Source organism: Lissotriton vulgaris, chromosome 10 (assembly GCF_964263255.1).
Source record: "Lissotriton vulgaris chromosome 10, aLisVul1.2, whole genome shotgun sequence".
Lineage (NCBI taxonomy): Eukaryota > Metazoa > Chordata > Amphibia > Caudata > Salamandridae > Lissotriton > Lissotriton vulgaris.
Window position 1 is genome coordinate 854,833,936 of NC_141698.1, and position 27,486 is coordinate 854,861,421.

A 27,486-nucleotide genomic window follows, 5' to 3' on the forward strand; every position below is an offset into this window, starting at 1 on the left:
TTGAAGGGCATCAATCGTGAAGGGGGCAAAACAGGAGGCGGCCTCGCCATCATCCTAAAATCCCACCTTAACTTGTCCATTAGCAAACTGATGAATATAGGGATGATTGAAGCTATGTACTTTACTATTGCTGATACCGCGGCGGTAATCTTGGCGGGTATTTTAGTCTACAACCCGCCTACTGCTTCGTCTCTCTCTTTAACTGCACTAACCCACCTGATGGCTGATCTCTCCCTTAAGCACCAACACTTCTTAGTACTTGGAGATTTTAATCTCCACGTGGACAACTCTCTCTGTACGCAGGCCAACTACCTGTTAGAAACTATGCAGAGTTTGAACTTGCTTCAACTAGTAAAGGGTCCAACACATATAGCTGGGCACACACTTGACCTTATTTTTTCCAATTTCTCGAATATTACAGTTCATCCTCCTCTCCCTCTTACCTGGTCAGATCACCATCTTGTTCCTTTTGACCTAGAGCTAAGTTCTGGACCTAGACCTACTGTTCTTGGTAAAGAGTCGGGAAGAAAGTGGCATAAAGTTACCTGCACGACCTTGGACCCCCTACTCAACTATCAACCGGACCCTTTGTCTAGTGATATTGATGAAAATGTGTCCCAACTTAATTCCGCGCTGCTCCGTGCCATTGATTCCATTTCCCCTCTCAAACCAATTACTTCCGCTAGAACCCGCCCCTCTGCCCCTTGGTTCTCTCCGGCCCTCCGTGAGGAAAAAAGCCGCTGCAAAATATTAGAACGCAAGTGGCGGCAGAGTTATGACCCTGAATTTAAAGAGATTTACAAAACCGCTCTGAAAAAGTTCCTTAAACTAAAAAGAGTTACCATGAGAGACTATTTCTCTCTACAAATTTCTAACGCTAAGAACTCCTCAAAAACCCTTTTTAATATTGTTAAGGAATTTGTTAACCCTCCCGCCAGGGCCTCTCAGAACCCCTCTAGCCAGGCACTATGTGATGGACTGTCTGATTACTTTCTAGAGAAAATTGATAAAATCAGAACCTCGTTTCCTACCGAGGAGCCCTCCCCGGTCCCCCTGGCTAGGGCCCCTGAAACTGCATCCTTGCAGTCTTTTAACGAGCTGACTCTTGAGACTGCTCTTAGGCTGTTTACCCAGTGCAAATCTGGCTCTCCTTCCGACCCAATCCCCGCCAAGGTCATGGGTGACCTGGCCCCCTTACTGGCTAGACCCTTTCTTTCTATCTGGAATGCCTCTCTCTATCATGGCAAATTTCCGACTGCGTGGAAGGAGGCTTTGTTGGTCCCCATCCTGAAAAAGCCGGATGCTGATCCTGCAAAATTTAGCAATTACCGCCCCATTTCCCTCCTCCCCAAACCCGCAAAAATTCTGGAAAAGGCCGTGCAGCTACAATTGACAGAATACCTAGAAAACAATTCCTTACTGCACGATTCTCAATCCGGATTTAGAGCGGGCTTCAGTACCGAGACTGCTCTTTTGGAGGTCTCCGAGACGATCCGTGATTGTGTGGATAGGTTCGAGGAGGCCATGCTGGTCCTCCTCGACCTATCAGCCGCTTTTGACACGGTTTCACATAAAATCCTACTAAATCGTCTGAGGCAGGTTGGAATTGATGGCTCTGCATTATCCTGGATTGAGTCATTTCTTACGGGTAGATCTCAGAAGGTGGTGCTAAGGCCTTTTAAGTCAGAGGGTAAACCCCTTCTGTGTGGTGTCCCGCAGGGCTCTGCCCTGAGCCCTCTGTTCTTTAATGTCTATCTTGCACCCTTGGCCAGAGTGGTGGAGTCTTGTGGGGTCAGAGTGGTCTCTTACGCTGATGATACTCAGCTGATATTCTCTTTTAGAGATCCCTCTGACTCCACCTTTGCCAACTTCCGCCAATGTCTGGATAATATCTGTGCCTGGATGACCATCAACCACCTTAGGCTCAATACTGATAAGACAGAGGTCTTATTTCTTTACCAGAAAACTCTGATATCCCCCTGCCTGTGGTGGCCCACAGTGCTTAACCCCCCGCCTACTCCTGTTCAATCAGCACGCAACCTGGGTTTTCAGTTCGATGACTCGCTTTCTTGTAAAGCGCAAATCAACAAGGTCACCTCAGCTTGCTTTGCGAAACTTCGCATGATTAAAAAGATCTTCCCGTACCTCCCCTTAGACGCTCGTAGAACCATCACTCAGGCCCTCATCACATCTCATCTAGATTACGCCAACAGCCTGTACGCCGGCGCCCCTCAATATCTGATTGATCGTCTTCAGATTGTGCAGAATGCGGCGGCCAGACTGATTGGTAATATCCCCTATCGTCAGTCGGTTGCTTCCTACTGCAAAAAGCTACACTGGCTTCCTATTGCCAGTCGCATTCAATTCAAGATCCTCACCCTCGCCTTTCGTGCTCTCAATGGTCTTGGGCCACGATACTTGGAAAAGCGAGTGGTAATATCTCAATCAGTTAGATCGCTGAGATCTAACAATTTACGTCTCCTGGTTGTTCCACGCTTCCGACGATCCAGAATGGGCGAAATAGGGTTTGGCGTAATGACTGCCAAACTCTGGAACTGCCTCCCACTTGACCTCAGGTTTTGCCCGTCTGAATCCCTCTTCCGCAGTAAATTAAAAACGTGGCTGTTCTCCAGGTCATGAATTTAGTCCTGCACTTGTTCTTGGTTCTCTATTTTACTCTTGAGCTTCTGTTTTAGCGCCGGGACACCCCTTCTGGGGTAGCTGCGCGCTGTATAAGCTACTTAAATAAATAAATAAATATGTAGACCAGAATAAAATCCAAACTAGAACTTACAGAAAGCCAACAGCGGGAAATGCTGTGCTTCATGCACAAAGTTTCCATCCGGTTAACTAAAAGAATCCATTCCGTACGCAGGATGTCTACGGATGATCTGCAATTGCAGCACTCAGGCAGGTGCCAACAAAGCCAAATCTAATTTATTTGAGAGGCTCAGCAAGAGAGGTTATAGCCCCCAAACGTTAGCAAAGGCAGATCAGAAATGTAAGAATGTAAACAGAAGGGATCTCCTATTTGCAGACAAAAAAGATAAGAAGGAGAAACAGAGTAAGTCTTTACCAGACATTCCCAGGCTGTGAACGGGTTACAACGCCTACCACAATCATGTGAGAAAAATCTTACAGAAGCATTGGCCTTTGGTACAGAATGACCCAGTAATAGGTCGTTGGAATGGTAGAAGTCCATCAATCACTTTCAGGAAGGCCAAGTCGATGTGCAACCAGCTGGTATGCAATGCACCAACTATAACTAAGCCACCTTAATGGTTACATAGCCAGAAAGGGTTCACGAAGTGCGCAAAGTGTAAAGCGTGTAAGCAAGGAATTAACACCAGAGAAGTCAAAGTCCCGTTTAGAAACAAGCCCTTTATCATCAGAGGCTGCTACTCTTGCAAAACAGAGTATGCAGTTTACGTCCTTGTGTGCAAATGCGGAAAACGCTATGTAGGAAGCACCATTCATCCGGCACATGTCCGAATCCTACAGCACTTGCGAGCCATAAGTAACAACGATGAAACATACCCGGTGGCCAGACACATTAACAAATCACACTCGGGCAACAGTAACAACATCAAATACTTTGTCATCGACAGTATTGCAAAAAATATCAGAGGGGGGAACCGCAGACTGGCCTTACGACGTCTGGAATCCAGATACATAATTCTTTTGGATTCCAAGATCCCTAATGGGTTAAATGCAGATGAAGCACTGACAGTACACCTATAGTTCAGCGTAGCCCACTCCCTTAACCCAACCCACTCCCAAACATTTGCAACTTCACTTATGTATATACTTTGTTTTCATTTCGGCACTTTTTACTTTATTATAGCACATAATGACCTTGCTTCAACACTAAGGGAGACCGACTGCATCTACATCAATGTTTGTAATCAATCTGAGGGTAATGGACAGAGATGTACTTAAAGGTATATAAGTGTGTGTTTTCAGCCACATATTGTACTATATATATAGTGCCTCACACGTTCATTCACTCCACTTGGAGACGAGGCTCTTTTGAGTATCCTTTCCTGCAAATTCTATATTTGAAACAACTGTCTGTTTATATTCTATAGTAAAGGGCAGGGTGAGATGTGTGGCGTGGTCACTAGGTATACGTATTCATCTGCAGGTGCAATGTGAATTGTTTAAACACACACGTAGGTATACCGAATGTCAACTTATTATTAGTCATTAATCAAGCCCTCTACCAAACATAATGCATTACATAAGCGTGTGTTTACCAATATCATATGGAGTTACACGAATGTGCATATTTCCATAGCGCGTGTGTAGGATCAGGTGTTCCTCTCCCTAGCTAGCATACGCTGACACAGACACCAATATTTCAAAATGTGCAAGTAACCAGTATACCACTTGGTAGACATCTACGTTATTCAAATGTATTTTAAATTTACTTTGGTAATCGGGCAATTTGCACGAAATTATAAATGCACAATTCTGGGGTTAACCTTCAAGGAAGATTTGGGGAATTTACGTTTATAATTTGCATTTTGTATGCACTAAACTCTTCTATGTCTGTTGTTTAGAAAACCGTCACTTCTATGGTAACCAAGGCAACGTTAAGCCAATCACAGTGAGGTAACTGTGTATGTGCTAGAATGTATATAACTGATAGCGTCATTCATGGCAGATGAAGTGAGCAAGACGGAGGCTTCCGCCGAAACGCGTCTGTTGCAGCTTGATGGAATAAAACTTTTACTTGAGTCGAATTCACGGTGTCAGTGCCATCCTTGATCGCAGTGAATGCGGATTCGTAACCAATATATATATATATATATAGCTACACATTTCCTGGCTCCATGCGGTGTCAGAAAAAAGAAAGGGCCGGCACACTGGTATCCGTTTTGCAAAATTTAATTACCAGAACCCCCCTTCACCCCCCTTCACCCTTCGCAGACGCGTTTCGCCTTTGCAGGCTTCGTCAGTGCAACGTTTGTTATGAAATCAAAACCACCATTTTAAAGTCATTGGTCAATTACATTTACAATAACAATAGAGAAAGGACAATTTTTCTCAATGTGGTGGGCGCCATATTGTAACGTGCATTTATCACATATGCCATGACTTATATGTGGTGGTAGTGTAAAAGTGCTTAGTGCTCATTTAAAAACCATTGAACGTTGTTATTCATTTTTTAAATCATATACATATTCGCAGTGAAATTGATCATAAACAGAAATAAAGCATTTACATTCGCTCAATTCTCGTTCATTATTTTGAGTTCATTATTTAGCCCTGAATGGGCATACTTGACCATGTGCAAGAGATACATGAGAATAGAAATGAAAAGGCATAGTCATAGGGAAAGTGGCAAAGTTTCTTTTGTTCAGTTTCTAAGTCCACTGTGTATCCCTAATTTTACAGCTATTTACAAGTGTACCCAAAGTTCTTCGTTGTTATTCAGTCCCCAAGGAGTGATGGTTTTGAGGCCAATGATGTGCTTGGATTCTAAAATCCTAAGAGACTTGTCTCTGTCTCCTCCTCGTTCCAATTTGGGGGCCTGGTCTATACAGTAAAAGCTCAGTTTCTCCCATTTGCTCTGATGTTCTTGTGCAAAGTGGCGGGCTACTGGATAGGATCTATCGTTATTGGTAATAGCCCGCATGTGTTCGAGAACTCTGAGTTTCACCGGTTTTATTGTGCTGCCGATGTATCGCAGCTTACATGGACAGGTGAGACAATGTACCGTGTATTCCGAGTTGCAGTTCAACAACTGTTTGATCTTAATATTCGGTTTATTGTCACCTGTACGATTTGGGTATTCTGTTGTTTTACAGCTGAATTTACATGCCTTACATTTAAGACAAGGGAAGAACCCCACTGACTGTGATATTTTGATGGTTTTGGCCTGAGATTTAAAATGGCTGTGGACCAAATGATCTGCCAGGGAGGGACATCTCCTATAGGTTATTGGTGGTCTTTTTGGCAGATCTTTCTTCAGGATTTTGTCTGCAGCGAGTATGTGCCAGTGTTTCTGGAAAACATTGACTATTTCCCCCGATTTGGTACTGAATTCCGTGATCATGCGTACTTCTTCGGGAGCCTCCGTTTTAGTTTTAGGAATCAGGAGATCCCTCCTGTTAGTTCCTGAGGCTTTGACACTGGCTTGTTTTAGGGTAGTAGTGTTATAACCCCTTCGCTCAAATCTCATGTTTGCCTCTCTCTCTGCTATTTTATAATCTTTCTCCAGAGAGCAGTTTCTCTTCAGGCGTAACATTTCCCCATAAGGCACGTTTTTAACCAAGCTTTTGGGATGGTAAGACTTGGCATGCAGGACCGCATTGCCTGCTGTCGGTTTCCTATACAGGCGTGTGTGAAGGGTGTTGTTATACACAAAGATTTCGAGGTCCAGATAGTTAATACTGGTAGCACTTATGGTACTGGTAAATTTGAGATTGAGCGTATTGTTGTTTAGTATGGTAATATACTCTTCTGCAGATTGACGATCCCCTTGCCAGATTATAAAAAGGTCGTCAATATACCTTGTCCACATAAGTATTTTCTCGGTCCATGTTTGATTGGAGTCACTCCAGGCTTCGTGCTTCTCTCACCAGCCCACGAATAAATTCGCGTAGCTGGGGGAGAAGCACGAGCCCATCGAAGTGCCCCTTCTTTGATTGTATAAGGTACCATCAAAAATAAAGATGTTATTGTACAAACAAAATCTGGTCATTGACATAATCATGTTACTGTGACTTTTGAAATGTAACGGTTTTTGGTCTAAAAACCATTTGATCGCACATAAACCCTGTTCATGGTCAATCGAGGTGTACAGATTGACCACGTCTAAGGTGATAAGTAGCATTTCTGAGTCCCATGTTACATTGTCCATGACGTTAAGAAAGTTTTGAGTGTCCTTCAAATATGATGGAAGGTCTTTGACAAAGGGTGCCAGGTAAGAATCGATAAATCTGGAGGTATTCTCAAGAAGACTACCTATTGAGGACACAATGGGGCGTCCAGGAGGCTTAGTTGGATGTTTATGCACCTTTGGTAGGTGGTAAAATGTTGGTAGTACTGGTGCTTCACATTTCAAAAAGAGATATTCATCCTTTGACAGCATGCCTTCTTTTTGCCAGTCATCCAGCATGTTGTGGAAGGCCAAAATGTTCTTGTTATACTCAATTCTTCTTATTGGAGTGTAACATTCTCTATCTTTTAGCTGTCTTAGAGCCTCTGTCAGGTAGTGTTCTCGTTCGAAAATGACAATGTTCCCTCCTTTGTCAGAAGGTTTTATTTCGATCGTGGTGTCCTCCTTTAATGCTCTGATCGCTTGCCACTCTCCTTTAGTTATATTAGATGACTTTTGATTTATCTGTTTTTTTGTGGCAGATGCAACTCTGCCTAGATCTTCTAGGACTGCCTCATTGAAGAGATCTATTGCGTCATAACTGGAGATTGGTAATTTCTTAGATTTGTTTTTCCAGTGACTTGGGTCACGTTTTTGTTCTATGTTGTTCCGTGATTGCGTCACATCCATGTTGGTATTCGACATAAGTTCTTGTGTTGGTCTCAGCAAAGCATCTGCCAGTTCTTCACAAGATAGAGTCCTATCTAGATCTGTTGTGGAAGCTATGAAATTGCTAGTTGTCATTTCATTCTCAGATTTTTGGAGAAAGATTTTTTTGAATTTCAGTTTCCGCGTGTATTTAAAAAGATCAATCCGTGTTTTCACTGGGTCATAGTCACTAGCTGGACAGAAGCTTAAACCCTTCTTAAGGATGGTGGTTTCATCCTCCGTTAGCACTCGTTTTGAAAGGTTTATGATGTTGTTGTCTTGCTCATCCCTTGCTTCTTGCAGTTTGATCCGCTCCTGGTGACTCTTGGGGATGCTGTCGCTTGCTGGCCACCACCTCTTGCCCCTCTTGCCCCTCCGCGTCCTCCTCTTTGTTTTAGTTGGGCTGCTGGTGGGTGGTTTCGTAGTTGGGGGCGGAGGTGGGTCTCTTTTATGACTTCGAACTCGTCGAAAAAAGGATCTTCAGTTGACTCATTTCTCTCTGTATTGCTTTCCACTTGTTCCCCCTCTGAGACTTACGACTCCTCAGTTTCGTCTTCGGTTGGTTTGGCATTCGTCTGTGCCAGGCGCTTCCTTGTGGCATCAAATTTTTTGGCGAATGTTAGAATCCTCCCTGTGAGGTAGTCTTGCTCGTCTCTAAGGAATTTGGATTGTTTGCGTTTTCGAATAGTCAGTTCATAGTTTTTGATTCTTTTAGTCATGGTATCTCTCAAATCTTCTTTTTCTTTAGAGTCCTTCTCCTTAGATATTAGTTCTTCAATATCTTTTATTTCCTGGAGACACTTCTCTCTATCACTCCACGCGTACTTTATCAGTATCCTTACCATTCCTTTGGCTGACTCTGCCGTATATTCCGCCCAATCCTTAAGCAATGCAGGATCAGGATTTTCATAAGACGGAACGGTATAGATGCGCAGTCCCCTTGGTATTCTCCCACAGTCTATATACCTCTCCAGTGACGTTGCTTCCCACCATTTTCGAATTTCTCTCTCTTGAGTTTTTTCAAGCTTTGAAAATAGTGTTTTTAACGTACTTCCGGGGGCAGTTGGTGTAGCTGTTTTATTTGACTGGGTTTGTCGAGTGGCTGCGCTTCTAAACATGAAGTTTGCGGCTGACTCTCTGCGGCTGACAATATATTATATATATATATATAATATATTGGAAAAAACAAAGGTCACAGGAACGTTATCGTAGGGCTCAGATTTCACTTGTGCAAAACCAGTGAAATTCAGCAGTTACAGTTATCTGAGCTAACTTAAGCCTCTGCAATGCACTGCCTACGACCTTGCATATTACATCACTCATGACACGGTCAGTGACATCACTGTTCACATCGAAAATGACATCACTCATGACATCATCTAGTGAGTGTAAGTGTTTTTAAGAGTTTACTGGTGTTAAAAAGATATCCTAACCTATGACGAAAGTTACATTTGGTTTAAAATTACTTCACAGTGACCCCACCTTATCCTCCATTGCAAAACTCTGTCAAAGTTCTGGGACAAAGTTTTGAAGTTCTTATCTAAGCTCTTTGGCTGTCAACTTAAAAGATAATTCTCCTCCCTGATTTTGGATTTTAATTTCAGTGCTGAGAAAACCAGCAAAGATAAGGCTTTACTGGATCTTCTCCTCACCTCTGCAGTAAGAACAGTCCTGAATAATTTGAAGTATACTAAAAAAGCCTCCTTCAAAAGTTGGACTAACCCTAGGGTTATTGGGGGGCTCTTCCCCTTATACTTCTCTTCTTTTCTATTCTCTTGTTTATCGTTCTACATTAGAGTTTATTTGTTCTATAGTGATCTTACCAGTTGAAGGAGCTCTAAAATTGCATCTACCACATATGATTGCCACTCTACGCGGACGGCCCAGTCTGGGTTGTAGGCGACTTGCTGTGTAATCTAATGTGTATTCATAGTTTTATAATGCTTCACTCTTGCATACCGATTAATAGTTCAGTCATGCGGCCGGCCCGCCAAAGGGTTGTCGGCGACTTGCTGTATGCATGATCAGTCTTCTTCTTTTCTTTAATAAAAAAGATTTAAACCGAAAAGTTGGAATAACTGGATTATCCATATCAGGGGCGCAGATAACATCGCCCTCCAGCAATCTCCCTGGAAATCGTCTGTCAACCATATCTGGGACAAACTTGATAACTACTTTGCCACAAATAAACTACTCTGACTCGAAAGGTCGCTAGAATTTCCCAACTGGTCTTCTCCCTCTCACATCATGTCCCTATATCTGCTAGTCATCATAGGTTGTCGTATACCGCTCAACTCTGCTTACACCAACTCACACTCGTTTAACAATTCTCTTCCTCGTCTCACCTCTGTACAACTACTTGCTCCTTATCCATTCTACAGACATGCAAGCCAACCATTGCTTGCTTTGAATTGATTTAATTTACTTCTTTATTCGTTTCTATATTGATTTGTTCTGATTTGTATTATAATTTGCTGTCTGTTTGTAAACGTCCCCTTAAACTGAAAGTGCGAGCATTAGATCATCTCCTCGGACTCTGTTATTGATGTACAACGTCACCAATTTACAAACAGCCAAGTGTCATATCTTGTTTTATTTCCAATAATTCTTAATAAAATCATTTGAAATTAAAATTACTTCACTGGTCACTTGTACTGGCAGCAGTGGAGCTGAACAGCACTGGGTCGTATCTGCTCAGGCAGATATGTCCTCATGTAATATATGGTACCCTGCCTCAGGGCTGCAAAGCCTGTTGTAGGGGTGACTTACATATACTATATGCAGTGTTAGGGGACCTGGGACACATGATGTGTCATGTCATGTTTACACTTTTGTCTGGATCAAAACACACAGCCTGTGATGGCAGCCCTGAAAGAGTTTGGTGAAGAGTCCCTTAGGGTGGCACAATTCATGCTACAGCCCTTGGGGACCCTCTTTAGTACCTAAGGCCCTAGGTACTAGGGGTTTCATTTACTAGGGACTTATCGAAAGTGCTAAAGGTATTGCCAATTGGGGACACAATTGAATAGTTTTGGGGGGATCTGGCACTGGGGACCTGGTTAGCAGTAAACTAGTGCTTTTTCAGTCAAAATCACATCATTTACCAGGCAAAAAGTGGGGGTGACCATGTCAAAAAGGGGCACTTTTCTACACTGGGGAATCTTATTGAAGAGTAGGTAACCCAAATAGCAAGGATTGCATTAACCTTAATTATTTATTTCAGATTCTCAGTCTACAATAACTAGGCTAAAGAAATCGAATCAAAGGCCACCTTCTTGTTATGTTATGTAGATTTGCATGCACAGACTGCTACCCTCTACAGGTACATTGGTACTGCCAAAACTAACTCTTCAGACTTACAGCAAACTAGGTAGGTTTCTTGGAAAGACAGGTTTAAGTAGTTTTGGAGGGGCTGGAAAGTCTGTCAGTTGATGCAGACCTAGAGGGAGCTTGTTACAGTTTTTTTGCAGCCAGAAAATCAGGAAAATCCTCCACTTGATCCAGCAGTGCAATCCAAGGCTGAACATAAAGCATGAGTTGAATAATAAAACAAGCACTGGCGTTGCCAATAGGTCTCGCAGTAGGAAAGTTTGAGCTATTGGTTGTGTAAATGACAAAGCCCTTTATGTATTCAAAATGATAACAACAGTGAAAGGCATTGTTATTTGCCATTGTAATAGTTCCACCTGTCGTACTGCGCGATCTATTGGCAAGGTGAGTGTTTTTCGTGTGTGAGTGGCGTTGTGTGTGTGAGTGGCGTTGCGTGTGTGAGTGGCGTTGCGTGTGTGAGTGGCGTTGCGTGTGTGAGTGGCGTTGCGTGTGTGAGTGGTGTTGCGTGTGTGAGTGGCGTTGCCTGTGTGAGTGGCGTTGCCTGTGTGAGAGGTGTTGCCTGTGTGTGAGGCGTTGGCTGTGTGATTTGTGTTGCCTGTGTGAGTGGCGTTGCCTGTGTGAGTGGCGTTGGCAGTGTGAGTGGCGTTGCATGTGTGAGTGGCGTTGCATGTGGCAGTGGCATTGCATGTGTGCGTAGTTGAGTTGCGTTGTTGAGTGGCGTTGCATGTGTGAGTGGCGTTGCATGTGTGAGTGGCGTTGCATGTGTGAGTGGCGTTGCATGTGTGAGTGGCGTTGCATGTGTGAGTGGCGTTGCATGTGTGAGTGGCGTTGCCTGTGTGAGTGGCGTTGCCTGTGTGAGTGGCGTTGCCTGTGTGAGAGGTGTTGCCTGTGTGTGAGGCGTTGGCTGTGTGATTTGTGTTGCCTGTGTGAGTGGCGTTGCCTGTGTGAGTGTGGTTGGCAGTGTGAGTGGCGTTGCATGTGTGAGTGGCGTTGCATGTGGCAGTGGCATTGCATGTGTGCGTAGTTGAGTTGCGTTGTTGAGTGGCGTTGCATGTGTGAGTGGCGTTGCATGTGTGAGTGGCGTTGCATGTGTGAGTGTTGTTGCGTAGTTGAGTGGCATTGCGTAGTTGAGTGGCATTGCGTAGTTGAGTGGCGTTGCGTAGTTGAGTGGCTTTTAGTAGATGAGTGGCGTTGCGTCGATGAGTGGTGTTGCGTAGGTATGTGGCGTTGCGTAGGTGAGTGGTGTTGCGTAGGTGAGTGGTGTTGCGTAGGTGAGTGGCGTTGCGTAGGTGAGTGGGCAGCGTTGCGTAGTTGAGTGGCGTTGCGTATGTGAGTGGCGTTGCGTACTTGAGTGGCGTTGTGTAGTTGAGTGGCGTTGCGTAGTTGAGTGGCGTTGCGTAGTTGAGTGGCGTTGCGTAGTTGAGTAGTGTTGCGTCTTTTCGTGGCATTGTTGTGGATGAGGGGTGTTAGTATGAGGGAGTTGAGGGTGAGGGTGAGTGTGAGGGGAGGGGAGGCAGAGTGAGGGAGGTTGAGGGGGTGAGGGAGTGTAAGGGAGAGTGAGGGTGAGGCTGAGCGGGTGTGAGAGAGTCAGTGAGGGAGTGCGTGAGAGGGTGAGTGAGGGGGTGTGTGATGTGGTGTGTGAGAGCGTGAGTGATGGGGTGTGTGAGGGGTGTGTGAGAGGGTGAGGGTGTGTTAGGGTGAATGAGGGGGGGTGAGGGGGGTGAGGGTGGGGTGTTGAGGGAGTGAGGGGTGAGGTTGAGGGGGTGAGTGTAAGGGGGTGGGAGCGTTAGGGTGTGTTATTTTTAGGGTGTGTGAGGGTGAGGGTGAGTGAGGGTGTGTGACTTTTCTGGTGTGTGACGGTGCTGAGTGATGGTGTTATGGTGCTGAGTGGTGTGGTGGTGTCCCTGAGTGGTGTGGTGGTGTCCCTGAGTGGTGTGTTGGTGTCCCTGAGTGATGTGGTGGTGTCCCTGATTGATTTTGTGGTGTACATCAGTGATGTGGTGGTGTCCCTGAGTGCTGTGTTGGTGTCCCTTAGTGCCGTGTTGGTGAGAGATACTTTTTAAGGATTGGAGCAAAAGCATGGGTTATCCTTTTCCTCCATTAGATTCAGAGTCTGTTGATGAGGCAGGGAGTGTGTTGAGTGATGGTGGTGACACCATTTTGGATGTCACAGCCATGATTTACAAATGTGTGATGACGATGGTGCAGGAGGAGACATGTTTAATCGGAGCTGACAAAGAGCTTTTAAGAGGTGTAGATGGGGAATAAAAATTAACTTATAAGAGAACAGAGACACAGAATCTTCTTTCTTAGAGGATATGTGGAATTAAGCAGTTGAAGGTATAAGGACAGGCATGGAGAACGTGGGTACCCTGGTGCTTGGGGAGGAATTTGATTCTTCTTGAGGCTTCTGTGGTAAATCTGGTTAATTTTCTCTCTGAGTTGTATAGTAACGGATTGAGTTCTAAGACTGTGACTTGTTATACGTTCACTGTAGTGGCCAGTCATTCTTTGTTAGAAACAGGTTGATAAATAAGAATAGTTGAGTTCGCAGAGTGCCTAAGAGCATGATATTAAAGTAGGCAAAGAAGGACTGGGTATAGTTATTTGAGATGGAGGTAATGTTTTTTTAAACTATGTAATAAGTATTTGAGTTTGTGTGAGATTAATTTGAAGTCGGCAACTTTGAAGTGTTTCATGTATTTTTGATTGTAGCTGAGAAGCAGGTTTTGCAGTCTGGGCGGGGCTTTGCTTCAGATTTTGAGGAGAGCAAAAACTATGAATGAGATTATTTCCCTGAGGTTTGGAGAGAAGAGAACCCACACTTTTGTGATAGCATGTATGCAACAATATAAACAATTAGAATGGAGGAGTACAGACAACCGATGAGGAGCAATTGTTAATTTTACATTTGAACCAGATAAAGTTATGATGGCAGCAGCAATAGCAAGATGGAATAAAGGAGTCCAGGGTGACTTGGAGGGATTCAAAGCTCATTCAGACATCAGCATGGCTGTATGTTACTTGAGGGCCACCCAGTGGAATACATGGTTAATGGCTGCCACAGTAGGCCCTCTTCCTCAAGGGCTTGGCTAGGCCCTGATGAAGCCGGGAGTAGACCGCTGAGCTCTGCCCTAGGAATCCACCAGAATCCTGAGTCCAAGCCTCACTAAACCCTTGATGGAACAGCAGTGGAAGAGCCCCAGAGCAAGTAATATAGGCCTTGGGGGAGTCTCGTGCCGCAGATTGCGAGAAAAGCGGGATTAGGTAAAGGAAGATCCCGGGAGGCCGCAGACAAAATGGCGCCCTGCCATGCAGAACGAGTGCTGAAGTCGAGAGCCCGCGGGCAGAGTACTCAGTGAGATCGGAGGCGTGGAGACGGCGCAATCACAGCAGCGAAGGCGGGCTGCAGGGAGTGCACTGGATGTCTGAGTCCAGAGGTAATAACGGGGGTAGGGATTCCAGATATCCCCAAGACGCGCAAGTATAGGAAGAGCTGAGGAGGTTGTGATGAATGGGAGAACGCGAGTGGTGCTTGAAATGGAGAGGTGTTGCAGGTGAGCTGGAGCAACCACAGGCCTGAGAGAACTCATGGCCCTGCCTGCCACGCTCTGCAGCCCGAAACAGTGCAGGGATCACAAAGAAGGCGCAAGTGAATAACGTAGTCGGAAGAGGAGCCTAGGAGCAGAAATAGAGACTCTGCCGTAGGATAGCAGGAGCTGCAAAGTGCACAGGACGGCGGTGGTGAGGGGCCTTCAGCAGTTCAGGTGGGAGGCGACTCCGCAAGTGGAGGACTGACCTTCATCCGGAGGGATGAGAGGGGGCACAATACAAGACTGTAGTGCAGCCTGCGGAGGGGGATAGTGGGAAGCGCCCCAGGACCAACGATTGCAGTCGCATGCTGGTAAAGCATGGAGAACCCCAGAGAAAGAGACTGTGGAGGGGAGTGAGAGGGCCCACGACAAGCTCAAGATACAGACCGGGGAAACGGGTAATGAAGGAGACAATTCAGACACCATACCGGCCAGTGCGAGAATGGACGGAGTGGAGTGTGAAATTGGAGAACGTGATGGTGGGAGACCCAGTGTGAGCCCCAGGCATCAACAGAGGAAGGGCCAGGCTGAGTGGGCTGGACGGGTCCGGAAAACACAGGAGGTTTGAGGGAAGCATCGGGTGGAGCTCCCTGGTGGGACTGAGGAGTGCAGAAAGAGACAGGGGGCTGCCAACCATCCCCCATCCAACGTCCAACCAACAGGGAGGTGAGGCCGTTGGCGAATATGGGCAGGCAGATTACGAGGGAAGCCGGATGGGGGCGGGAAAGCCTGGTGGGAGGCGTGAACGCCGGATGGGGGCGGGAAAGCCTGGTGGGAGGCGTGAATGCGCGAGGGGAGGCAGGCGGATTGGGAGAGAAGCCTGATGGGGGCGGGAGAGCCTGGTGGGTGGGCGTGAATAAGGGGAGGACTGGGCTGGGCTTGCATGCGATGCGCGTGCATGTACACGGGCACTGCATGAAAACCGCGGGGCTGAAAGCCCTTTGGTTTGAAGATGTTTTCGCCACATGAATTCTCGCTACGCTCGATGCGCTTGCGCGCATCGATAGGTCGCGAGACCTAAAAATTAAAGAGCTTCCTGATAAGGGAAGAATATCCTATATTGTACAATGGGTTATGATCAGGGCTCCAGGTATTTTGGTATTTATATTTTAACACTTCCATCTGTATTTATCCATATTAATTTTTTGGGACATTTTATTGGTATCTATCCATATTTATTTTGTGCTTTATGAACAAATGAGTTGATTACTTTAATATATCTGCATTTATTCAATGGATAAACGTGCACTTATATTTCAATGCCTGTCAGGTTTTAGCACATTACACAGCCAAACATGTAATAAGATAATAAGCTCACTTTAAAAAAAAACATTTTAGCACAAATACATATATGCAGTAATCTAAGCAAATCTCATTGAGATTTGTACCTCCCCATGCTGCCAATATGTACAACTATTGGCCTGAAAGTCGTTCAACTCAGCTTGGAGAGTCACTCAAAAGAAGTCGAATTATCCGCATGTTTTTGTTTTGCTTTTAAAAATAAACTCATACGGGAAACACAATCGTTTTCGTTTGTATTCATCTGTAAAAATCAATCAAAACGGAAAACGGGATCGCTAGTTAAGAAAGAAAGGGGTTCAAGCAAGGCATATTTTTGCATAGGGAGACAATGAAGATTTATGAGCTTTTCCATGAAGAAAATCCAGCAGGAATAATGAGGACATGTGCATATAACATATTTAATGTTAAGGTAAGGTATCTTTAAAGCTCATTTAAAATATTTTAATTTATAGACATAATGTTAAAGTTAATATATAAATATAACTTTACATTTTTTTAAACTTTTAATGAAAGTTATTTAATAATTGGACAATGATGTATCAGTGCAGGAAATTAGGGGAATACAACTGGATACCACATATGGCAGCTGTCATTGAATCGGAACTGCGGGACTTCTGTTGACCCTGGTGTAATCCATTCCTGGTGAGGTCACTAGGCACAGCAACACAAATGGGGTATGGATAAGAGGGTCCAGAAAATTCCTACCACCCAGCCCCCTCCGCACTCCCCCCCCCCCCCCCCCCCCCCACACACACACACACTCCTCGAAGCTTCGCTCCTGAAAATAAGAAATTTAGTAAGGAAACGAGGTGATTGCCATTGTATAATAATTGTTACATGTGTATACATATGTGTGCCTATTTATATATGTAAACAGTTAAATATTAGCTGTGTGGTAAAAGCACCCTATTGTAAAGAACCGTGATTTAAATAATCTCCCGATATGCTCCGGATTTAACTTCTTTCGATTTGACCACTGATGTTCGTCGCAATTAGCGGAATTTGATATTTCTAAATTAACCGACAGCCACTGCACTTTAGCAGACAGGCCAGTAGGTGGCAGCATAATCCAACCTTCAATTCTGTTTTCACCATGTTTTGTTCACTTCACTTTTAACAGAATTCCTATTTATACAAACTGTACACTCCTACTCGCGCCGTCAATGCAAGGAGTATCAATTTTTGATGAATAAACTTATAGTTTTGTAACTCCTTATATAAATGTTTTGTCTAATCCTCTACAGTAAAATAATGTGTTGTCATATTTTGTTTTGACTGTGTACCCCTTTATGTGTTTTGTTCACTTTATCTGTGCTACAAAGTAAGAAGTTTAAAGATTATAAATCCACAGATTGCAGCTGTTTTCAGAAAATGATTGCTTGATTTAGCCCTTTTTGCAGGGTCATCCCAGAACTTTTTGCCTTCCTCCTATATTTTTTCTGACCTATTGTTGATGGTTTTATGACTCTGATCATTGCTAAAGTGCTTATGCTCTTTATTGTAAATTGTTGTAATGGATTAGGGACTCCATGATTGGCTATTTGATTTACTTGTCAGACCCTATTATAGTGCACCATGTGTGCCCAGGGCCTGTAAATCAAATGCTGCTGGTGGGCTTGCAGCACTGGGTGTGCCACCCACTGAAGCAGCTTGTAAAATATGGCTCTGGCCTGCCATTGCAGAGCCTGTGTGCAGTGTGGGACTGCCATGTGGACTTGGCAAGTGCACCCACTTGCCAGTTCCTAAACCTTCCCTTTTCTACATGTTAGTCACCCGTAAGGTAGGCCCAAGGTATCCCCATGGGCAGGCTCATTGTATTTCAAATGCCCTGATGTGTGTGGCATGTCCTGATAGTGAATTACAGGCAATTTCGTTTTTCACTATTGCAAGGCTACCTGTTCCCATAGGGCAGAATGGGCAGTTTGATTATTACCTCTTGTAATTCTAACTGACCCGGGGAACAAGGTAGAAATTAGAGTTTAGTATGACTGAACTCAGAATTTTAAAATACATCTTTTAGCGAAGGTGATTTTTACGTTTGTGTTTGAAAACACCACTTTTTGAAAGTAGATATTTTCTTGCCTGACCATCCATCTCTATTAGGTTTGTGTATTTCATGTCTGGTTTGTGAGTGACGGGGGGCTGGAGAGGGCCTTGGCTCCAGCAGTCTGATGGGTCAGGGCTGGGCTGAATAGGACCTGCATTGAATAGTGAATAGGGGGAGGAGATTTCCTTTCAATACCCTGAGCCCTCATAGAATGTAGAGTAGGGGGCGGAGATTTCCTTTCACTGACCTGAGCCCTTATAGAATAGAGAGTAGGGGGAGGAGATTTCCTTTCAGCTACCTTGGCTTGGTCTGCTCTCAAATAAAGCTGTCTTCACCTCCTGTCAGGAAGCTGCACCCAGGAGGACAGAACTGGTTTTGACTAGGTAAGACACTCTATGCCTTCAGAGAACAAAGGATTTGGCGTTATAAATATTGGGGCCCAGACCCCAGAACTTTAGATCACTGCTGGTAATCAAGACAAACCCTTTCCAAGGAGAAGAACCAGAGAATCTGAAGGAAGATTACTGCCCCTGTGCTGTTGCTGTTGAGGTTGGCATGCAGTGGCTACTTTATTGCCAAGGAAAAGAGAAAAGGAACTTTGTGTGAATTTTTTACTATCTTGTGGAAGATCTCCAAGGGCTTGTGACGGAGCTTGCCTCCTGTTCTGAAGACAAAGACTTCACCACCAGATCCCCCTGAATTCCCTTGTTGGGAATTCTATCTGCATTGAGAAGCCCTTTGTTGTCTGGGCCCTCTGAGAGATTGCGTGTTGCTGGGAGCTGGTAGCGCGATGCAACGAGGAGAAGCGTGTCGCCACCACAGCAGTTGCGTCGCATCACCGAATAAACGTGCCACAGCTGTTCACCGTCCCATTGCAGAAGAAGAATGTGGCATCACCGGAGAAGCGTGCTGCCGCCACAGAGGTTGTCGTCGCATCACCGGAGAAGCGTGTCGCAGGGCCTGTCGCGGCTCCAAAGTTCAACGATGTCGCTGCAAGGCCGTCGGGGGTGCATGCATCGTATCCACGTTGTCGCATCAAAGACGCCATTTTGTCGCATTGCACCGGATCGTCGCATCACATCAAGGCGCCATCTTTTCGCATTGTAACCGGAACGCAGTAAGAAATCGACGCATCACCTCCTCTCCGATAAGGAACAGACACATCACCTCCCCTGCGCTGCAGTAAGAAACCGACGCATCACCTCCCCCGAAGCAAGGAACCGACGCATCACCTTCCCTGGGACCCTTTTGTTTGTTTTGATTGACGCATCTAAGGTACTTTGAGAGTAAAGTGTTGCTTTTACCATCCACATTAAACTAAGCTATTTCTACCATTGTAAAGACTTATTTTAATTACAGTATTGTGGATTTTTGTCGTTTGGTCTTGTGTTAAGTCTAGTAAAGATTACTTATTTTTCTAAACTAGTGTGGTGTACCTCTGTAGTGTTTTCACTGTATTATTGTATGTGTTCACAAATGCTTTACACACTGCCTCTGAGATAAGCCTGTCTGCTCGTGCCAAGCTACTAAGGGGGTGAGCAGGGAGGGTTATTTTAGGAGTGTAGCCCCTTACACTGATTAGAAGCGAGGGTCCCTATTTGGACAAAGGTGCAAACCATTGCCAACGAGAGACCCACACAATAATGATGAATAATTTCATTGGTTGAAGAATGTTATCTCTTTATCCATCTCTGTAGAGTACCCCTCTTCACGTTATCAATATCAAACCATCAAATATACATTGATTAGAATGCATGTCATACGTGGCAGCTACCAATTTTGACAAATGGCTTAGCCTGGCAGCAAACCGATTGGCACCTGAAATCACTAAGCACTCAAGAGGGAGGCAGGTATCATCTCCTTGGTATTCGGCTGAGCTAAAACAGATTAATTTTAAATGAAGGCACAAGGAACGTACCTGAAGATCCGATTACAATACAACACATAGGAAGGACTATTGTTTAGCTCTAGAGGAATATAAGGCCGCTATAGAACAGGCCAAAATAGCCTATTGTTAGCCTATGGAGGGCAAAGAGCACCCACACTCTGCACTGCTAACCAGTGCTAAAGTGCCCAGAGTGTTAAAACCACCAACACCATGTTAGAAAAAAGACTAGGAGAAAGGCAAAAAGTTTAGGAATGACCCAGCAAAAAGGGCCAAGTTCAACACAAACCCTGCTTAAAGTAACAACATCTGGACTCCTGACATGAAAAGTCTTGCAGCTAGAAAGCATGCAGTACTAATAGTGTTTTAATCTTGAGATTCTGCTGTTAAATACTCTTTCTAATACGAAACAATGGAATAATATTTATTTTATTTGTCAGATATATAGTGCGCATAGCTGCCCGAGCGACGGGGCGTACCAGCGCAGGTGGCAGAACTTCAAGACACGAACCAGAGAGCAGGGGGGTTTATGCCGGAAAAAGACAGGTCTTTTTGGCCTTCCGGAACGCAAGGTGGTTCTGGATCACTCTGATGGAAACAGGAAGCGAGTTCCAGAGTTGTGCAGCCAGACTGCGGAAGGAACGGCCACCCGCTCTGGCTTTCAGGACACGCGGAGTACAAGCCAGAGCTGAGGCAGCCGATCTCAAAGGACGCCGCCCTAGCAACCCCGCTAACTCCACGGGTGCCTGAAGCGAAAGAATCCTATGAGCCGAACAGAGTGCCTTAAATTGGATGAGTTTCTCCACCGGCAACCAGTGAAGTTTCCGAAGTACATGTGAGACAGAGCAAGAGTTGGGGAGGGCCACCAGCTTGCGCGCGGCGGCGGCATTCTGAGCCCTTTGAAGGCGCTTGACTCTGGCCTTGTTCGCACCCAGGTATAAGCAGTTGCCATAATCCAGTCTTGACAAAATTGTAGACTGAAGAATAGTTTGGCAAACCTTTGGAGAGAAAAAAACCAGCAGTGGCCTAAGGCCATGCAGGAGTCCAAAACAAGCCCCCGCCACTGCCTTGGACTGGGCGTCAAAAATCAGGCCGCTATCAAATCAAATTCCTAGGTTTTTCACTGTCTCCTTGGTCGAGGAAGCAGGTTTCAGGCGGTCCGGCCAACACTGCTCAGACCACAAACCCTGATCCTTCCCAAACAACAGGATCTCGGACTTACTGGCGTTGAGCTGCAGACAATTCACCGCCATCCAGTCCGTAATCGCAGAGAGGTCCTCTTTGAACTTGATCAAATTGGTGCACTTTTTTTGGAGAATGCAATCACCAACTGGGTGTCGTCAGCATACTATACCAGTGACAGGCCCCTACCCTTTGCCAGCACAGCCAAAGGCTGGACGTAGATGTTAAACAGTAGGGGACTTAACACTGCCCCCTGCGGTACACCCTGGTGCAAGGCAAACTCTTGAGAGTGGAAAAGAGGGACTGGTAACCAGTGCAGTTTTTGAAGAGGAAGAGATGCAGTTCTAGGGGGGGGGGGGATTGGTCACCAGGCGGGCCGCAGTGTTCTGGACTACCTACAATTTGCTTTTTGAGCTTTCATTAGCTGAAATCTGCAGAGCGTTGCAATAATCCAGATGGCTTTGTACTAATGCCTGGATCAAGGTTTTCTGTGTGGAGAGTGGTAAGAAAGGGAGCACTCTTCTGAGTAGACTAAGGCTGTGGAAGCCTGCTCCAGTGGTGGAAGTGGTACCCCAAAGTGAGTTTGTGGTCTAATCGAACTCCAATGTTTTTTACCACCTTTTTTGGACATGGGGCAGAACCTAGTTCCTCTGGCCACCAGCTAGGGGAACACTTTACCGTTGCTTCACCAAACAGCATAATCTCTTACTTTGCTGCAGTAAGCTGAAGAAAATTGTCTTTTATCCATTCCGCGATTACTTTCATACCCTCTGAAAAGGTGGTCTGAATTTTGGAATTGGTTTTGTCGAAGGAGAGTAGAAGTTGTTTGTCATCAGCGTAGGATAAAGGAATGAATCCCAAATTCCTCAGTAGTCTCGCCAGGGGAGTAAGATAAATGTTAAATAGAGTAGGGCTCAAACATGAGCCCTGTAGTAGTCCCTTGGTCCCCCTGATGGTCTGTGAGCGTAAGGGACCTAGGTTAATTGTCTGAGTTCTGTCAAACAGAAAGTTAGCCATTCACTTCAAGGCAATCCCTTTAAGGCCTATGTCTCCCAGTCTCCTAAGTAGAGTCTGGTGGGAGATAGTAATGAATGCTGCAGATAGATCAAGCAGCACCAAAAGTACCGCTTGACCATTATCCAACAGCAATCTGATGTTATCGGTGACTGCAACCAACGCGGACTCTGTACTATATCTGTCTGATCTCGTTTGGTGGTAGTGGGGCACTGTTTCAGGGGAACTAAGCGATCCATAGTGAATAGCAAGCTGGTATTGAAGGAAGCTAGGCGCTCCTCTATCGGATTCAGAGGTTTGTGGTGGAATAAAAGAAGCTTGGAACTGTTACGACGTAAGTTTATGCCATTGTCTATAACTTCTTTTTTAGAATATGGTTTGGGGACAGTCTGTTCCTTGGAACAGTTAATTCGGAACTCGATCACTGAATGATCTGACCATGTCAAGGGGCAAGTCATCCCGTCAGAAATGTTGGGGGAGTTGGTTAGAATTATATCTAGCATGTGTCCTGCCTGATGAGTAGGCTCATCATTTATTTTAGTTAGGTTGAGTGTGGACAGGTCTGTCAGAAGTATGGCCGACTCTAGGTTACCACGGTTTTCGCTATGCACGTTAAAATCACCGAGAAGCAAAAAATTCCTGGCTGAGATAGCATTTGGGGAGATGAGTTTCATGAGTTGTGAAGTTAGAGAGTGGTCCCGGGGGCCGATATACTAAAGCTCCTTTCCAGCTAAGTCATGTGTGTAAATCAATTCTGAAAACTAAAATCTCCAGCGGGTCATAGCAAGTTTGGTCTAAGATGGAAATGTTAATGGGTTCCCTGTAGACAATGGCTATTCCTCCCCCTCCCTATGCGGTTTGTCCAGTTTTTGTATGTGATAACCATCTGGAAGTGCCACAGCAATTGCAGGGTTAGAACAAGGTTTAGTCCAGGTTCCTGTCAGGAACCCTATATAAGGGCGTGTGGAGGAAAGCAGGTCCCATATATTAACTGCGTGTTTGGGCAAAGACCTAACATTAGCCAAAAACAGTTCCAGCCTTCGCTGCTGTAAGTCATGGAGAGCACTTCTTATCACTGGTACAGTGGGGGGTATTTATTCCCTGATCAGTCATAATGGTATCACTCTGTGGCTGTGCTAATTTTATACTTTGGAATTTACAGGATTTGCATGAGAATGGACCTACTGCTTCTGTGGATATAGTGCATGCCTTGTTGGCTATCTGTTTAGCGGCATAGTCTTTTTTAATCTTGACCAACTCCTGGTTAGTGTGTGTGCGGAAAGCATTCGTCCCGTTTGTTAGCTTTGAGTCCAAACCGGCAGGGGTTCCTGCTCCTGGCATCGTCCAGGCGCAGACAGGCTGGCCTTAGGCACGCCTTGAGTGCGCGTCGGGCCAAGCATCGGTTTAAGTATAGAGGTATGCAGATAGACTGCTAACCTGACTTCTGGTATCAGGCGGAAGTGCTCGTAAGTCACTTCCGGTAGGTGGCACCTCCCTCCACACAAACGGAACAATCCGCGTTGGACCGGGGAGGGACACAGTTTTGCAGTGCAACAGGTGAGCTAAAAATTAGGTTAGGCAATACTAATGTTCAAATCAAAATGAAAATACTACAAACAGGCAAAAAGATATCTTAAAACACATAAGCTCTTTCCCAGGTGCTCTACAACTGCCGTATTTAGAGTGCTGAGCTTAATGATTTAAAAGCGGTAAAACAGTGAAAGAGTAAAAGAAGCCCTTTACCAGGCGCTCCATGAGTTGCGTGAGAGCAACTGCAGTTCAAGTCACCTTGGTAGCCTTAAGAGCATATCATAAATGAATTTTCAATGTATTCAAACAATTTCTTGATTAAACAGGTAATTAATGTCTATATTTCTATATTTCCTTTAGTGGCACCTCTCGATGTTGTAAAGATTCGCTTGCAAGCACAGACCAAGCCATTTACCAAAGGTAAGACTTACTTTTTGTTTTCCCCTTGGAAGCAAAGTACTCCATTTACATTTTCCTGCTGAAGATGAATGAGTTAAAGCTGCTGCATCTGTGTCCAAACATTGGAATTGTCTAGTGATAGACAACAGTGCTTCATTTGATGTTTAGATACAGCACTTAGATGAGTGAGTCTCCCTCCAAGACGGGGTGAAATCCATGGCTGCTCCTGTTGAAAGTCTGCAATTAAATATAATGGGGTGACCCAGTGACCCTCAGAACCTGGGTTCTAAAGTTTAGACAAAAAACAATGGTTCTGTCGGATGTACAAAACAATTTCTTTGTTAAGTTGTAAATCCAAATATTCTTTACACATTTCACAATAGAAATTCAAAATGACAGAACACACAGTGCAATCCTTACTTTAAAATATTCTTCTTGTTATAGATATCTTGCATGTATCAAACAATTCGAAAATGGCTGTCCAAGACGGAAGTAACATAGAATCACATAAATGGTGAAATGCTTTTAAGTGACTAGAAGGGACAACGATGACTATGCTAGACAAGGAAAGGTAGGATGGCATATTCACATATAATAAAGGTCAAAGTATGCTACAAGGGATTTGATTCAGAAAACAATAGGTTTCAATTAGGAGTCGTACAAACGTATCAAACTCAAGTGTATCCACAGGATATCACACTTAAAAGTTAACTGGAATAAATCAGAGGAAGGAAAAAGAACACACGGAAGAAATAAATTATATTCAAAAAACGTTTGTATTTAGTAATAAAGCATCAAATTCTGGGAAGATGAATACAGAGAAGTAAATTCAAGCAAAGACGGTCATGAACGGAGGTATATGTAACATCTACTCATCAGTTCACAACTGAACATCAACTCCTTAGTGTTTAACAGACAACCAAATTAATCAATAAACAATGGTCGTATGTTGGTGACAACGCAACGCTTCTGGAGATGATGGAAGTGTCGACGTTTCGGTCTAGTATGCAGTCGTCATGTAGACCATCATCAGGACAAAACAATTCGTTGCTGGGAAAACCCCGTATATTAAAACAATAAATCCATATTACTAACAATACATATTAAAAATCACTAAACTTGTACATAATCAATGTTTCATCAATTTAAAAAAACTTAAAACACTGTGTGTCAGGCAACAACCTGGTGCCCAATTTTACTAAGCATGTTACCCCTTCCTAGTAATGCTTAGTAGAGACATTCTTTAAAAAAAGTTAATTATAAACTTTACTTTGTAATTCTTATTAAACATAATGATTCAGGAAGATACATCACATGATATATAGATCGAGATTCTCATATCGTCAACATTGGCAAGAGAGAAACTGTACATTATTATGTCTTGAAAGCATAGTTGGAACACAATACAGTATTGACATTTGTGCAACAGTATTTAAAACAAAACAAATATAGGAGAAGATTTTTTCTCCTACAGACTATACATGCAATTAAATAACCACTGCGGTAAATCACTGATGAAAAATCCACATTTGTCACCTGAAATTTCCGAAGAGGCTTGCTTCAAATTTCAATGGACAGCAAGGAATACAAGGAAAGAAATCCAACAGATGACTATGAATCTAGTTGGATATGTAGCCTATATTAGTTTGGTTTAAAGGTCTGTGTAATGACAACCTGATGAAAAAGACTTGATTTAAAGTCTACCTGCGATAAGGTATATAACAGCTCGATAATGAATAGTTCTGGAAAAGCTGGTAACTGAAAACTCAGTGTAACTGTGGCAACCTATGAATGTAAGCAATACGTCTTAGTATGCAGATATTTGTATAGCCTGTATATAATGTAAGGCATTTAAAGAGGTATAAAAAATAAGGGTGAACAAATCGTATATTACTAACGAAATCAACGTGTCGGATAGTCCTTCTCATTTAGAGAGAAGGATCATGGCATATATGTAACAATGTTTAAGGCATAATATACCAAGATATTGTATAAGCCAGTAACAACGTGCCGTGAGCATAGTAGCTAAAAGGCAACTTCCGAACACGTAATCCCATGGTAAACCGAGAGAGCTATGTAAAATGAAATGTTGCATAGAATTGCGCGGTATCGAATGGCCGAGTCTAGCGCTAATCATATAGACATCCGGCATTTAGACCGGTATGTATTATGATAGTCTATGAAGTAGCATCCATCAAAGTGGTGTCCACTATTTTAAAAAAAGGAAAGAAACAGAATAACGAAACTAACTTACTCGCATCAGTCGGGTTGAGCAATTGTACATGTAGCGTCTTCCGTCGGCATGCCGGGTCATAGAATGACAAAAGTAATCAAGGCTACTAGAAACCTGTGGCATTTAAACCCTCCGAACCGGAAGTGTTTAAACTAATGTGGAATCGAGGAAGGGCTAGCTTAGTCAAACTCCCATGCTAGTGAATCAATGAAGCCACAGTCGCCATATTGAGTAAGAACCCTGCTGATTAAGTGAGCCCACCGGGGGCAAAAATTAAACTCGATAACTACACGGACATAAGGGTTTAAAAGTCACAGAAATTAAAATCTGTACTTATGGGCCAAAACCTCCATAAAATTAATGTCTGCACTTATGGACCAGAACCTCAATGAAGTCTCTATGTTGAAGTTAATAGATAGCTAAAAAACGTGTCAGCTCAGCAGACATATTGGAAAGGTGTTGGTACTGGTTAAACAGATTATGATGGTGCAAGGAAGGACATAAATCAACGTAATCAGGAAATTTCAGATGACAAATGAGAGCCATTTATATTAGAGACAATTAAAAATGACAGAGACGTAAAAAGCTTTTCTGTCAGACTTTAAAACAAATCCGTGTATGTACCAAAATTGACATGTGCTTAGACCTACGTGCCAAAAAGTGACATGTAAATAGACCCAAGTGCCACAGAATAGCGAACGTATTGTAAAAATAATCTTAGGCAATATGTATGCAGAATCACTGATCTATAGATACTACACAATGGTTGGAGAGACGCAAAAGATGACTGCTGAAGTTGGTTTAGATAAGGCATGCCAGTGCATGCCATTCTGTACTGGAATTTAAACCAAATTTCACCGACTCTTCCATACAAATCCAACGTTGTTCCTTGAGTGTCAACAGATGGTCAACATTCGGTTGCCTAATTGTAGGCTTAACAGCCTCTACTACCCACCAGAACAGCTCATATTCGCTGTGTTTTTTGGCAGAGTAGTGATCAACGAGTGGAGCATTCTCTGTATGGCAGCGGATCCTGGATTGGTGCTGTAGAATTCGTTTTTTGAAGGGCTGTGATGTCTTACCGAAATATTTCAAGCCACATGGGCATTCAATGCAGTAAACAACATTGGTTGTGTTGCAATTGGAGAAGTTTCTTAAGACAAAGGTTTTGTTATTCAGAGTGAATTGTTTGGTATTTTTCGTGGTAGCACAGGCTGTACAATGATTGCATTTAAAATGGCCCTGCAGTGGACTAAGTTGTCTCGTATTATCCACTAAGTGGGTTTCTTTATTCCTATAAGCATGTACCAACCTATCCCTCAGGTTTCTACCCCTTTTGAACGCCAACATCGGTTTGTCGACAAGTTCAGGTAAGTCTGAGAGAAGGGACCAATGTTTAGAAATTGATGTTTTGATAGAATTGCTAGATGTGCCAAA

The 27,486-nt window shown here is 44.0% G+C and overlaps 1 protein-coding gene across 1 annotated transcript in view; it reads left to right on the forward strand.

Annotated features, from left to right (window-relative positions):
• SLC25A40 (solute carrier family 25 member 40) overlaps positions 1–27,486 on the forward strand; it is a 419,344-nt gene that overhangs the window by 64,042 nt on the left and 327,816 nt on the right. The window contains exon 3 of the mRNA XM_086941797.1: positions 23,778–23,837. Coding sequence (XP_086797923.1) covers positions 23,778–23,837 — 60 coding nt within the window. The remainder of the gene's footprint in view (positions 1–23,777; positions 23,838–27,486) is intronic.